General features: G+C 32.8%; 1 protein-coding gene across 2 annotated transcripts in view; it reads right to left on the reverse strand.

Moving 5' to 3' along the window:
- TSHZ1 (teashirt zinc finger homeobox 1) overlaps positions 1-13,910 on the reverse strand; it is a 71,778-nt gene that overhangs the window by 46,810 nt on the left and 11,058 nt on the right. Inside the window, exon 1 of one of the 2 annotated variants that reach the window (XM_032223246.1) lies at positions 6,434-6,508. The exons of the other annotated variant lie outside the window; for it this stretch is intronic. Coding sequence (XP_032079137.1) covers positions 6,434-6,458 — 25 coding nt within the window. The 5' untranslated portion in view covers positions 6,459-6,508. Of the gene's footprint in view, positions 1-6,433; positions 6,509-13,910 lie in introns of those variants that run through there. 2 annotated transcript variants of the gene reach the window in all.

The following is a 13,910-nucleotide window of genomic DNA, read 5'->3' on the forward strand; positions in this document are numbered from 1 at the left end:
AGCAAACTATCTTTACAGAAATCAATTTAGAAGAAGTAATTTCGTATGAAATACAGTCTGATGAACAGAAAAGCAATATAGGAAAATGACAGTGAAAGACCTATTGGGTATTTATTTTATTTAAAATGATAACATAAATAAAAGTACTAATACCAAGGTGAACATTGAATTTCTCTACACTGAATTCAAGATTTAGCACTAGATCTATTATACAGCTAACTATCCAAGTTTGAAACAATAAAATAACTAGTTAAAACAGCATCTGTGTCTTTACTCTTTAAAAAAAAATCTTCTCTCTTACATGCAACAAAATGAAATTCAAGAACTGACCAAGAAAAGAGGAGGAAGAAACTGTCAGTGAAACATTAAGTTTCTTTTACAGAATTACCGGTAGGTAAATACCCAACCCTGATCAACATCAACTGCATCTTTGGTTGATGATCTCTCTTGTTATCACACTTATGAAACTACTTTGAACAGACTGAGAAATCCCAAGACTTTAGGACAATGTCATAGAAACAGTTGACATTATAGAAATACATAGACAAAGGAAGCATATCTCTACAAAGCATTTTTCACCGTGTTAGGGAGAAAAATGGAAAACTAAACAAACCTTTGTAAGCATATTAAAAAATTCTACAGCTATGCAGACTGACACATGTTTATCAAATTTGAGCCTGCACTGCTGAAAATATAAGATATGGACAATATATTTCTGGTATTGAAAGTCACACTACTTCCATAAAAATTGATCAAGCATTATTATTGCATTTAGGCAACAAAAATTTATCATTCATTTGTAAGTTGTTTCATTACTATGTTTGTCAATAACTTAACACTTACTGTGATCATTTCTTCTAAAAAAATAAAAAAGCCTTTCTTATTTTAGTGCAACTTGAGACAACCTATGGGTACAAAAGTATATACTGCCCATTTTTTCAAACTCTTGAAACATGAAAAATGACAAAAACTGAATATGTTATCTACTAGCAAGTAAGAGATTAAAACTAATTTTGTTTACTATAAAGTTAGTAAATCTCAACATCCCCAGATTACAAAAATAATTTATACATTTTGTAGTAATAGGATCAAAATAATGGCCAATTTCATAATCATACTGTTATCTATTTATTAAATTTATTGGACACATGACTCCATCACAGGATTAAATATAATTTACAGTATATAATATCTTCAGTGTTGACACACAGTCTACCAATTAAACACAAATTCATTGAAGAGTGTAATCACACATATTTATGAATTATCAAATATGTTAATTTGTGATATAAATTATGCATGTTATACATATTTTCATTTCACACGCAACTACAATGCCACTCAGAATAACTGCATTGGCTTTTTACATATTTTATCTTTTATACCATACTTCATTGTGTCCTACAATCTTCTTGTACTTTTAATTTGTCCTGTATCAAAATGGAAGCATAGACATTTTTATACAAATGAAACTAATGCTAGCATGGAACAAGAGAAAAATTATTTTAAAAATTATTATTTATTTGTATTAATAAGCAGGACAAAGTATACTTATTCCCTCGAGAATAGGGCGGCATACAAGTGTAATAATAAACATTCATACCTATTATCAAAAACATGACTGCTGATTTATATGAACATAAAGCTAGTTATAATACTTGTGCTTACAAGTTCAAATATTAGTTGAGTTTAAATTTATACAGCACTTTTTCAAAGTGGGCTGTAGCTGATACAGTCCACAAAAAGTATTAAATTACATCATCAAACACAAAAGTCAATGTCAGATACTGAAGATTTAATAGCTGCCAGCTGATGCAAGGTTATAAGCTGTAAACTATAAGTTGATGCAATGAGGATGATGCAAGGAGGTGTCTATATACGTAGGTGCCCATTAGAGGGCGTTTCTCCCTCTCTTTCTCATCGTGTATTTCATTTCTCTCCTTGTGTCCGTAGCTGAATGGTAAGGGATTTATCTACTATGTGTTTGTATGTATATATGTATGTATATATAAACCACTATTAATTGTATAAAGGCTCTGTGTGCTGTGTGCTCCGTTTTGCTCCTGGGTTTATCTCATAGTAATAGTCACACTGACAAAACTCTGACAGTCAAAAACTTTATGAAGCTTCTTGATAACTTAAGAGGCCTTAGCAGGCTGTGGGCTACAAAATTACTGTCATGGATAAGTGCCATCTCCTATTAAATAGAATTTACAAACATATTTTTTCAACATTGAGAAATCATGTAAATCTAACTTTCCCCTTTGTGCTGAAATTACATGGAGATCAATTCTCTTCAATTGCTGTCTAGAGTCCTCAATATCAAATTATGTACAATATTTCTAGGACAAATTGTATTGTTTGAATTTTCAAAACAGTTATACCTCATATTCTTATTTTTAATCCTTGAAAATATCAATTAATGACTAAGCATATGCAAAACTGGCAATCAATTACATCACAAAAAGAATGAGGGCTGACCTCTCTTCTTTCCTTTGATTCAGTAAATAAAGCTAGGAATAGCAAAACATGCTCAAAGCAATGCTGTGTATCATCACAGTTTCTCAGTGTTCCTTCTGTAAAACAGGAATATTAAAGGCTTATGCCACTGGCTAGTTGAGGTCAAATGAGATAAATATTGTTAAAAAATTTGATCTAATGGTGTGACCATAGTTTTCTTCTAATAAGAACACCAGTACCTGACCAAAATTAGATTTTTTCAGAAATTATGACTATTTACTGAGATAGAACCTATATATGGTTTGCTAACAGTTTTTGTTTATATTTAAACCATCAATATAATAGTAAATAATAGTATTTTTATTTTAATGTTACGCATAATACTGTAATTCAGTTAACACAAAAATCATATTGAATATGATAAATGACAAGTTTTCTGATTGATTCAAAGCAAACAGCTGCTTGTTTGATTTTGTAGCAACTAAAAGTTGATATATGACCCTTAAGATGGATAACTATAATAAATCACCTCATTGAGATACTTAGGAAAAAAATGAAAAACAATAGTTTTCTGCATTCTGTAATATGCCATGATAAATATGCATAGCTTAGTGATAAATAGTGTGAGTACTGAAATTAGACACCTTTCTAAACTCTTTACTTTTACTTTCTGAAACTCAGAGTCCATTCTGTAAGGGATGTCCACATTAATGTATTCCATTGTCAGAAAAATGCAGAATACCAGAAGCTGATGTCAGTAAACATAAAGCAGAGATAATCTACATTACATCTCTGTGTCATCAAATAGTCTTAATCAGGAAACAGCAGCCTTATATCATAACTGTGGCATAGACTTACAAACATTAGTAATGGTTATGCTGTTATTTACTATAATGAACTTGACCCCTTGTCAACATTGCAGTGGCTATGATAAATCTGAATTTGATAAAGTACTTCCTATTTATAAACATGTTGCATTTTTTTAAAATTTGTAAAAATATTCCTATGCTAGCTACGTGGAGTATTATTGGGAGAGAGTAGAACTTACAATCCAAACCTAAATCCAGTTAAGCCAAATTGTTAGTATCTAAACCGATTTCTTCCTATTAAATGGTAAATCAAGTTGATCCTAAACTCAAATATTTACAAATCTTTTACTTTTACAGATCTTATTTCCAAACATCTATTTTGAAATATATCTTATTGCAATAATTTCATCTGGTGGCAGTGAGTTGTTATTTTTTTAATCAAAACTCACTATGTACACTTATCAATATTGGCAGCATCCTACCTTAAAGACACAACCAGATTACATTTTTTTTGTTCTATGTATGGAAGCAAACATGCTTATAAGTATAGTAAACCAGCAACTAGCAGCATATCCCACAGTACACAGAACTGTAGATTTAATGATATTTTTCCCAGTTATTAAAAGTAGCAGATAAGAGGCAAAAAAATTACACATATGTGAGGCTACCAATTATTGTTTTAGCAGATACTGTAATGTAAAATCTAATCTCTAGATTTTATTGCTCAAAACTAATTCTACAAGGCCTCATGCTGAGTATAACCATGACTATTTTTGTGATGCAAGTAAGCAGCCAAAGCAACAAGTTGAATAAGCCTCAGTTGGATTCATGCCATTACACTATCAAGATTACTTTGGGACTGATTAGCATGCATTTACTTTCAAAAATTATGTTTTAAGCCATCAGGGTGTTTGTGCCACACATCTATTCTATACTTCACAAGATGACCTAGATTTTATGATTCAGCTGAATCTTTACAGCAGATTAAAGTTAATTCACTTTAATGACAAAAATTATGAAGTAGAAATGAACTATATTGAGAAACATGTTATATGACCTTCATAAATGTTCGTGAACTTTGTGAATGTTCCAGAATCTAAAATAAGCTGGTGATTAAAATTTTATTGTCATGTTTCCATACTAAAATGCAAACACACTTCACTTTTCAAAGGCATTTAATTTAAACAGTAGCATATACAGCACATTCTTAATATTAGGGTTAAAACTGGCTCCTCCCTAGAAAATTTTCTTGCATGCTTACCATGTGTTCACACATCCAAAGAATTAAGTATATATTGGAAATCTATACTTTTAAAACATATTTTAACATATCCAAACATTTACAGTATTGCTATGTTGAATAACTGAGTTCTTTTCAGTCATCCTACCAGTAGGACACGTCAAGAATGAACAACTAGATGTTTTTGACTCAGTTTGATATAGAACGCTTGCACAATATAACACAATGACTATTATGTTATATTTAATGCCACCATAATTTCAGATAATTCTCTCTCTTACACAATACAAATATGTTGGGGTACTTTAGTAGCAACATGAGTAAAAGCTCAAACAAACAAAAACTTCAAATACACCTCATTTAATGTCTCTCATGGTGATATATTTAAACTATGATTAATTGTATACATGTAAAATTCATATACTATCATTCGATCTGTGTCTCAGCTGTGAGCCTTTGATGTCTATGTAGGGTACACAAAAGGAAACAAGAAGGCATGCTGGCCCTTTAAAACTGAAATGCTTGTTTCTTTTCTATAAGAAAAGTAAATCATACTACAGTGCGTGGAGCTTTGAAAAAGCACCCATCCATTAAAGTTCATGGATCCTCGTTTCCAGATTGTCCCTCCCCTGGCTGTGTCTCAAGTTACAGCCTTGTACAATCCAAGTCTAAATAATATTCACCATGATAAATGACACCATAACTCCGATATCCACAATCAATCTTTGCTTTAAAGATACATCCATCTTCAATAATGTTGATGGGGATTTTGTAAAATGGGAAATGTGACTGTTTTTCCGACCTCCTAACAGTGGGGGAAGGAAACTCTGAGTGATGGCTGTCAGCTCACATCTGGCTGCAAAAATAAATTAGCCTTATGTAGACAAATGAAAGAACCAGCCCAGACTAGAAAACAGCCACTCCTGAGCAATAGCTAATTTATAGGATTTCTTTCTAGAAAGTTCCTAACTGAGGCTTGAATTCCCTAGCTGTATCTGTAAATGATTTTTGGATGCCATAAATAACATTATTGTGACAGTCAACTATGCATACAGTTTTTAAAGCAATGTGTATACTGTATGTAAGACAGAGAGAATTTTTTTTTCATTATTATACTTGCTTTACCAAAATACATGTTTACATTTTGCAGTCTATTCTGCATATTTGAGAGAAAATAATTTTCACATTTAAAACGTTAATCATTACCTTAGTTATAGGACTAAATAACATGATTACAGATATTAACAATTCAATGTAAGTGACACCTTGTTAAAAAAACTGATATGACTTTGCTTCTTTTCTATGCTAAGAAAAACACCTTCTACAAGAATTTTGAAAGCTAAGCAAATCACCCCATTTGTAAGATGTTATGAAATTCAAACATTACATTCCATTCAAAAGAAACATTAGCTGTTTGTATTTCAACTTTAGTGTTTGAAATAGCCATGCAAAATGTTTATGAGGTAAAATATTTAAGCAAAAAATCATTCACATACACAAGTTTATTCTGCACTTATATAGTGCCAGAGCTTTTTACAACTCAGCACACTTGACTGCATATTTACTCAGAAGTAAACCTTTCTATGAGCAATGTTGCCTGCTCCATACTATTTAGAGTTTAACTGCGACATTTTACTATACTGATGAGTTTTAGGCCTTGCCTTGCTACGACAAAACTTTATATTTTTGTTCTTGTATACTATCCATAGCATAAATTACTTTTACGAAGCTATAAATAGAGATGACAGGAAATCAAGTGGTAAAATTTTTCAGCAACATATCATTGCTAATCACATTCTTACCTAAAGATAAATTAAATTATTTTTTTAGAAAATCAGATGGCAGGACTCTCTAAGGAATATCCCATAGTAGCGATGATGGCTGTAGCTGTAAGGGTTAATTTTGTGAAGGTTGAAGGACTTACAGTAATGCTGTGAAGACAGAAACATCACAGGCTTTCCTGGCAAGAGGCTCAGGGAGGGTAGGAGGGGACTACGAAATGAACTCTCTCAGGCTTTGTCATGTACGTTTCCCAAGGCCCAGCCTGGCCCCTTTGATAAATGACACATGTCATTCTGTCAGAGGCTGACACTGCAGCTGGGAGGGCTAGTGATATATGACTCCACTGAAAAGGAAATCAACTTTTTGGCACTGACTGAGACTGTGCCCTGTGTAAGGATTTTGTTTCTAAAAAAGTGAAAGATAGACTTAAGATTTGGGGAGGGGAGAGTTGAAAAACAGATTGAACGACAGCTTACACTTAATTTATGTTAACTCGGTAATGGTGAAATGTGCTAGCCTGTGATAAATAAAAGCTACATTAGTCAATTATTAATCACACTCCAACTTGTAGCCAAAACCCATGACTTAAAGCTGAGGCCTGAGCTGCCTTACAAACAGATAAGACAGTGTTTGATAGATGTCTTGCATAGTGTAATCAGGAAAGAATCAAAGGCTTAGTGGTTTAACCAATGAGAGTATGTAGAAGGTTCTGGAATCTGAGACTGGGCAAAGTGGATAACTGGATTGAAAGCACCCTTTCACAGGGTATACAGTATATCTTTTGACTGCTCTAGAGGAAAAAAAGAAAAGGGAGAAGAATATCTGACTTTACTTTTAATCTTTTTATTATAAGTACATGGGTATCTTGAAACTGTGTTCCCTCTTCCTTACCACTACAATGCTAAATCATTTAACTTATGAGCATTATTATGGATTCTCATAATGTCATATATGATCATTTTGCATGTATTACAATTTAAGTATTTTATTTAATCAAAATAGTTCACATTGAGCTGTAACATATTCATACAGATTGATTACAGAAAAATGGTACCCCCCACCCCCCAAAAAAGAAATATTTCCAATCAAGGTGTGGAATCACAGACTGAACAAGTGAAATCTAAAAAAAAGAGAACGGAAAATCCTAAAACCAAATCTTAACAATAGGTAAAGAAGCTGAATCTTACAAGACACAATGAACATTTCAGAGAGATTAAACCAGTCCATAACTCCAACTTAGAAGGTCCCAGAAGCCAAGAGAAGGCATGCCGTAAACTAACTCTTCCCATTCTTCTGTTCACATTGTTTGTTCCACATGCATACTGTTCACTTTTTGGTTTTGTAATGACTTGATAAGGTTTGTATTGTAGTGGCTGATTGTCTGAAATTAGGTGCAAGGTTAATTTTTATGTTTGTTTGAAGTTATGACTGAACGGGACCCACAAACAGCATCTTGGAACATAACTTGTTCCTAAGCAGAATAATGTCTGCACTGAGATAGTTTCAACCCTATTAAAGGCCCACACATATATATTTTAGCTAAAACAGGTTAATACGATATACATGCATAAAGATCATGTACAAGATTTTTTAGTATGAGACTTTGGCAAAATGACTAATACCTCACATAACTTTGTATGTTATAAACTGGCGTAGGATTTTTGCATTGGAAAGTTTAGCATCTTATGTAGACAAAGCTATATTATATATTAAAGTTATATTCACTTTCCTGTTGAAGACAGTGAACAAAAAACAATATATTATTTCAAGGGTGAAATGTAATTCGTATCAGCTGAAGTTTGTAACTCAAGGATTTGTAAGTAGAGCAATGTCTGCAGTAAAAGTAAAAAGTACATTTATGCCAAGGTTTCAGTTGGGCTGATGTTTTTGCCTAATTCTTTTAAGATGGTTTTAGTGTTAACTATCTGACCATTTCTTTTTCTTCCTAGCATTTTCCCCAAAAGTGCAGGATATACTTTTTTCATATAAATGACGTGTGGATCTGGTCAGTGAAGTGTGGATCCATTCAATCCATAGGAACTGACTGACATCACATGCTAAGAGACTAATTCACCAAGCTGGCTTTCATGCCTAAGGCAGTAAGCCTCCTGGTTTCTAGCCACTGTGTTATCCACTAAACCAACTGCTTTCAAGTATCTGAAAAATTATGATCCAAAAATTTTAAATCAGGACACAATAAATTATTACTATTAATTGAATTAAATTAATTAATTTATTAGATGTATATGGCTAACCAATTTTCAAAATGCAACTCTAGTGACGTACAGTTGGTAAGAACATAGGAGAAAATGTAAAACAATAAACACAGGAATAGTATCAGGTAACAGAAATAACAAAAAATTCAGAATTAACTGAGGCCTACCAACCCATATCTTAATAACTTTAATACTAAAGAAGCTTGTCCTGCTTTCTGACCTTACATATAAGATATAGAACAGGGTCAATAGGTGCCAAACTGGCAGCCCGCAGGCTGGATGGGTCATGCAAGGCCATGCCCACCCCAGCTCTGCGAAAAAACATCGTGAAATGTCACATGACAGCAATGCAAGAATGCGAGTTTGACACCTGTGACATAGGGCAGAAGAGTCAAGGTCAACCAAACCCTCAAGAGTAATGTTTTTTTGCAGGACAGGTTCTGCATCAGAGGCATATCTCTTGCTTTATAAAAAGAACCCATGCCTATTTTCCCAGTTCTCATGGGCTAAGCAAAAATAATTGAAGACAGGCAGTCCTGGAAATACTCTACTTGAAAACTTGGCAACCTAATCATAACACAGATTGAGAATAAGATGAGATGTTCTGGGCAGTAGGTGAACCAATGGATTTTTTTTCCAAGTGTCAATTATCTTATTTATCTTATGGGTACCCCGAGAACAGTTCAGCAAGAGAGGAATGTCATGAGTCAAAGGAGACAGAACCATAATTCTAAGCTTTCCATCAACTTAATGAACCATTTACCTAAGCACTGTGTGGTGCCCAACAGAAAGGGAAGGAGTAGATTCATTCCCTTAGTAGAGTTGCTGACTATGATAACCAGAATTCTCTGACACAATCATATGGAAAATACCAAATTACAGAAAACTACTTACAATAATTTTTGTAAACATTTGCAGAACTAGCACTAGTAAGTTGAAGAAGATTTAGACTAATGGCATGACATCTTTGGATACAATTCTTACTATTCAAATAAAAATCAAGCCAGCACTGGGGTTTCTGTTGGCCACACAACCTTACAATCTTTTGACAAACCTATGGGGTTGTTGTGATAATAAAAATGAAGGGAAACCCACCTTGAGCTTCTGGAGAAAAAGGCAGGAAATATATTCAAAAAATACATAAAAATAAAACATAGATACATGAGTGAAATGGCTATACTAGACATGCAAAGACAGTCAGTATAAGCATCTGAATGCCATGTGAGCCAGGAAAGACACTCCTACTTTAATAATTTTATTACAAGTTGGGCTTGTATGTGCATTTCCAAAATTTAAAAAATTAACTGTCAAAGGATTTCCTCAATCCTAATAAGTCTCATTGCTTTATCAAAAAATAAGTTTAACTGAGATGAGAAAGAATTTAGTCCAAAATATACTTCCAATTGTCAAGAATGTTAGATTCAAAAAGCCAGCTGCAAAAGTTTAGTTTATGCCTTTCCTCCAACATTTAGCAAAATAAAGAAATTGTATGCATCCATCCCAGCAAAAATGTAGATTTGATAAAGCATATTTTTAATCTTTGGTTAACTGCAAATGATTGGTGCTTACCTATTTTGCAATAGCTAAAACTTTGAAGAGTTATATTATGTAATAATTAAAATCTATTTCTAGAAGGTTTGGGAACAGTAGCAGTACTCTGGAGTAAACCTAATTTACCTAAAATGAAGTGCTCTACAAATATCTAGATTCCTGTTTGAAGTACATTCTAGTTCTCTTTGTCCATCATTTTCAAGAATATAAATTGTGCTGCTATCTGATTATATATAAAACTAAAACACTTAACAAGCAGGGCTACATGTAGAAAGCAAAAAGTCAGACACATGAAGCCTGATTTGTTTCTCATGACATCTGGTCTCAACAGGAGGAAGCATCAGGAACATTGGCCCAAATTCAGGAAAGCACTTAAAGCATATTCTTAAATTTAAATACATAAACACCCTCATCTTTAAGTGCTTTCTTGAATAAAGCTTCAACAAGGACCACTTCTTATCATAGGTAGAATTGTATATTTTCAATTGTTTATGGAGCTGCGCATATTTTCCAACCAACATCAGAAATATATTTACTTGTAGAGTTTGAAGAGATTAATTTTAAATCAAAAGAATAAGATATAATAAGCAAATTATCATTATATAACATGGCACAATTGAACCCTAACAAAAGAATATCAAAAGAAAAGAGTTTCATGTGGTTATTTTAAAGTGGTTGTAGTATTTATTTACATAAGAATTCCAACCATCTGTTCAAACATACAAGGTGCTGTACATATGTTCACAAGCTAATATACCTCCCAAATGGGCTTCGTATATAGCTAATTATACAAACCTATGAACTTTAAAGATGTGGCTACCTTATCTGTAATGTCAAAATCCAGATGACCTTTCAATATTAGAGATTTCTGAATCCTTTTGCTGCCCTCTGGTGACCATGTGGATTTTTCCAACTTAGCTCTAGCAAAACATAAGTTATTTCTTCCTGAGCTCTTGAATGTTACTAGTGGAAGTAAATGCACATAAGACAAACATCAGGACAACTTCTGGATTCTATGCACAGCACAACCTATTTTTTTATTTTGTTGTGATTCAAAACTGACAGAAGAAACCAGAAGGTGTTGATTTCAGTTTACTGCAGCTTTTATCAGCAAAAATAAACTGTTTATTAGAGGTAAGAATCTTGAAGTCAACAAAAAGAATTCACATTTCTTTCATACCTGCTATGTATAGCTGCAAATTAATTAAATGGAAGGGGGGAAGAACATAGGTAAACCACAATCAAAACAACCTATAACAGTACAAATGAGTCTTTGTAAAAGACAGACACAGAGAAAAATCTAATAAACCACTTACTTGTACTCCTTAATCTCTAGCGTAGTTACTTTCTCAATATGCATGAAATGCAACTTAAAAGGAATATGAGGAATAATATCACATTACATGCAAAATTATGATCCAATTTTCAATTTTAAAATAAAATATATTTTTCAAACATATAACAATTTCTAAAATAGTACAAAATGTTTAAATATATTATCAGGATCATTCTTTAAAAGGTTTATACTTTTGCTTTATGGCCTGTCCTTGATTTGACACTTCCGCTCATCAGAAAGGGATTTATAAAATAATCCTGAAGGTGAGGAACAGACATCTGTCAGGGACTGGCTGAGTTTCACTTTGCGAAATTTAAGAAGGGAGAGAAATCCTGTTAAGCTCTATTTAGTCACCAATACACATCAAAGGCAATAATTAAAGAAGACAGACATCATAAAAATAAATTTATGTAGTTCTTTATCAGACACAAAGTATTCTAGTGTGTAAATATTTTTTCACACTGAAGGCAAATATAATGATCTGCAAGAGGGAAGGAGATTCTATTGGTGTTTATTTATTGTTTACATGAAAATAACTTATCTAGTTGGGGAGTTCTTTTTTTTTTTAAAGTACAAGTTTAAACCTATCTTTCAAAATCTTTACCATCTGTGGGTACATGAACTATGGATGACCCCAAATGATTTGCACTCTACTCGGAATCCCTTAGAAAGCACGAGAAAAAGTATCATTAAGAATGACTGATGACTGCCAGTCATGGTTGACCTCACCCAAGCTTTGGTCTCTGCCTCAGTAATAAGCTGCCCTTTATTAGCACCAACACTCCATAAAAGGGGTGTGTTTAGTCACAGGATAGTGGCCTCCTAATGCTCATTGCTTGACTTTGTAAGATTGATTAGTGCTCATTTTAACTGCCTTCACAGCATATACAGTGGCAGTACCAGACCTTCAGCAGAGTAGATAACTAGCTACAAAACTAAGATTTGGGGTGGAGAATACATGCAAGATTCTGTAAGGAAGAAAAATTAGCAGAATTACAGGATACTTATTTTAGCATCAACACTACAAGAGAGGGGTCTCTTGAAGTAATTAATATTCATATTCATTACTTCATCTAAATCAAGTCAAAACTGAAACTATTTTTATATATAAATACCATGTGTCTATGTTCTATATACTTGTAATGTGAGAAGTGTTTTAGATATAAAATCTAGGCCCTGATTCTTGACCAGTTTGCATTCCTTGATTCTGTCTTAACAATTCTTAGCCTGTTTTCAGCTTCTTTTGCCTCAAGACTTTTTTTTTAGTTTCTGAAGTATTTATGCTAGTTTTTAGTTTTCAAAGTCTGGAGTTCTGTAATGAGGTTTTGTGTAGAAGAAAACTATTTCATACATTCTGAAAGCTAACATTCTTGATTCTGATTTTCTTTGCACCATAATGTTGTCCAGGTAAAAACATTTTTGGGAAAAGACAGTAACCCCCTCCCCCCCCAAAAAAAATGTTTAACCTGAAAAAAAGTTTAAGCAACTATCTTCTCTCTGATTTGGCACAATCAATCAAATCCAGCTATCCCACCAAAATATCAGAATTATAGTAATTTAGTAAAAAGCCCACTGAATTTCCAAAAATCGAAGTAAAATATGGCTTAGAGCCACTAGGCTGCTTCTTTTTCTAATGTTGTCTATAGGCAGAGTGACTTCTGGAACAGAAGCAACAATGGTTTGTCGCTTCTTATATTATGCCAAGCCGTAATTTGCAAAAACTGTAGTACATATTATACTTCAAGTATAGTATGCTTCAGATCACAAGCCATAGTTTACCCATTTAGATATTCTATACTAGAGTACTGTGTAATAATCTCTAGTTATAAGTTTAAAAAATAGAGAAAGGCATAATCACATGACAATGTGTGGAATTACTGAATCACTGAGAAAAAGTTAAACTATTTTACATGTTTTAAAAATACACAGCATTAAAGCAAATGTTACATAAAGCTCTCTATTTGGAATGAGTCTGACAGGTCTCCGGAATGGGAAAGCTGTGTCTCAGGAAACAGGAGGCAAAGACAAAATCCCACAAGACTGAAGAGACGCTGCTATCTACTTCCTAATAAAATGAAATTTTTGCATACCTTATACAATAATGAAATACAAAACCATATGTATCTATTGAAAAATATCCTTCTATAGTATTAAAAATAAACATGATTTTAAGTTCTTCCATATATTTTTTTTAATCCTGCTAATATGCTTGCTTTTATTGCTAAATATGTATGCTTCCTTCTATAATTCCTTCATATACATATCTTTATAAAAACAAATATTATCTTTGGGGGGCAGGGAGAGTATATAGAAATCCTGTTTGTTCAGATAATAGTCCAGATAATTTATAATAAAATTATTATAGTTATGGTAGTGTGCAAACTTTCCTTTTTTATTTTAAAAGTATTCAAATTAGCATCCATGTGCTATAGTAAAAAATGATTCTTTTAACTTCAGGTTTGAATCCCTTTGTAAACAGGAAAAATAACATCAACATTTTAAACACTGTGGCCTAA

The sequence above is a fragment of the Thamnophis elegans genome, chromosome 8 (assembly GCF_009769535.1).
Source record: "Thamnophis elegans isolate rThaEle1 chromosome 8, rThaEle1.pri, whole genome shotgun sequence".
Taxonomy (NCBI): Eukaryota; Metazoa; Chordata; class Lepidosauria; order Squamata; family Colubridae; genus Thamnophis; species Thamnophis elegans.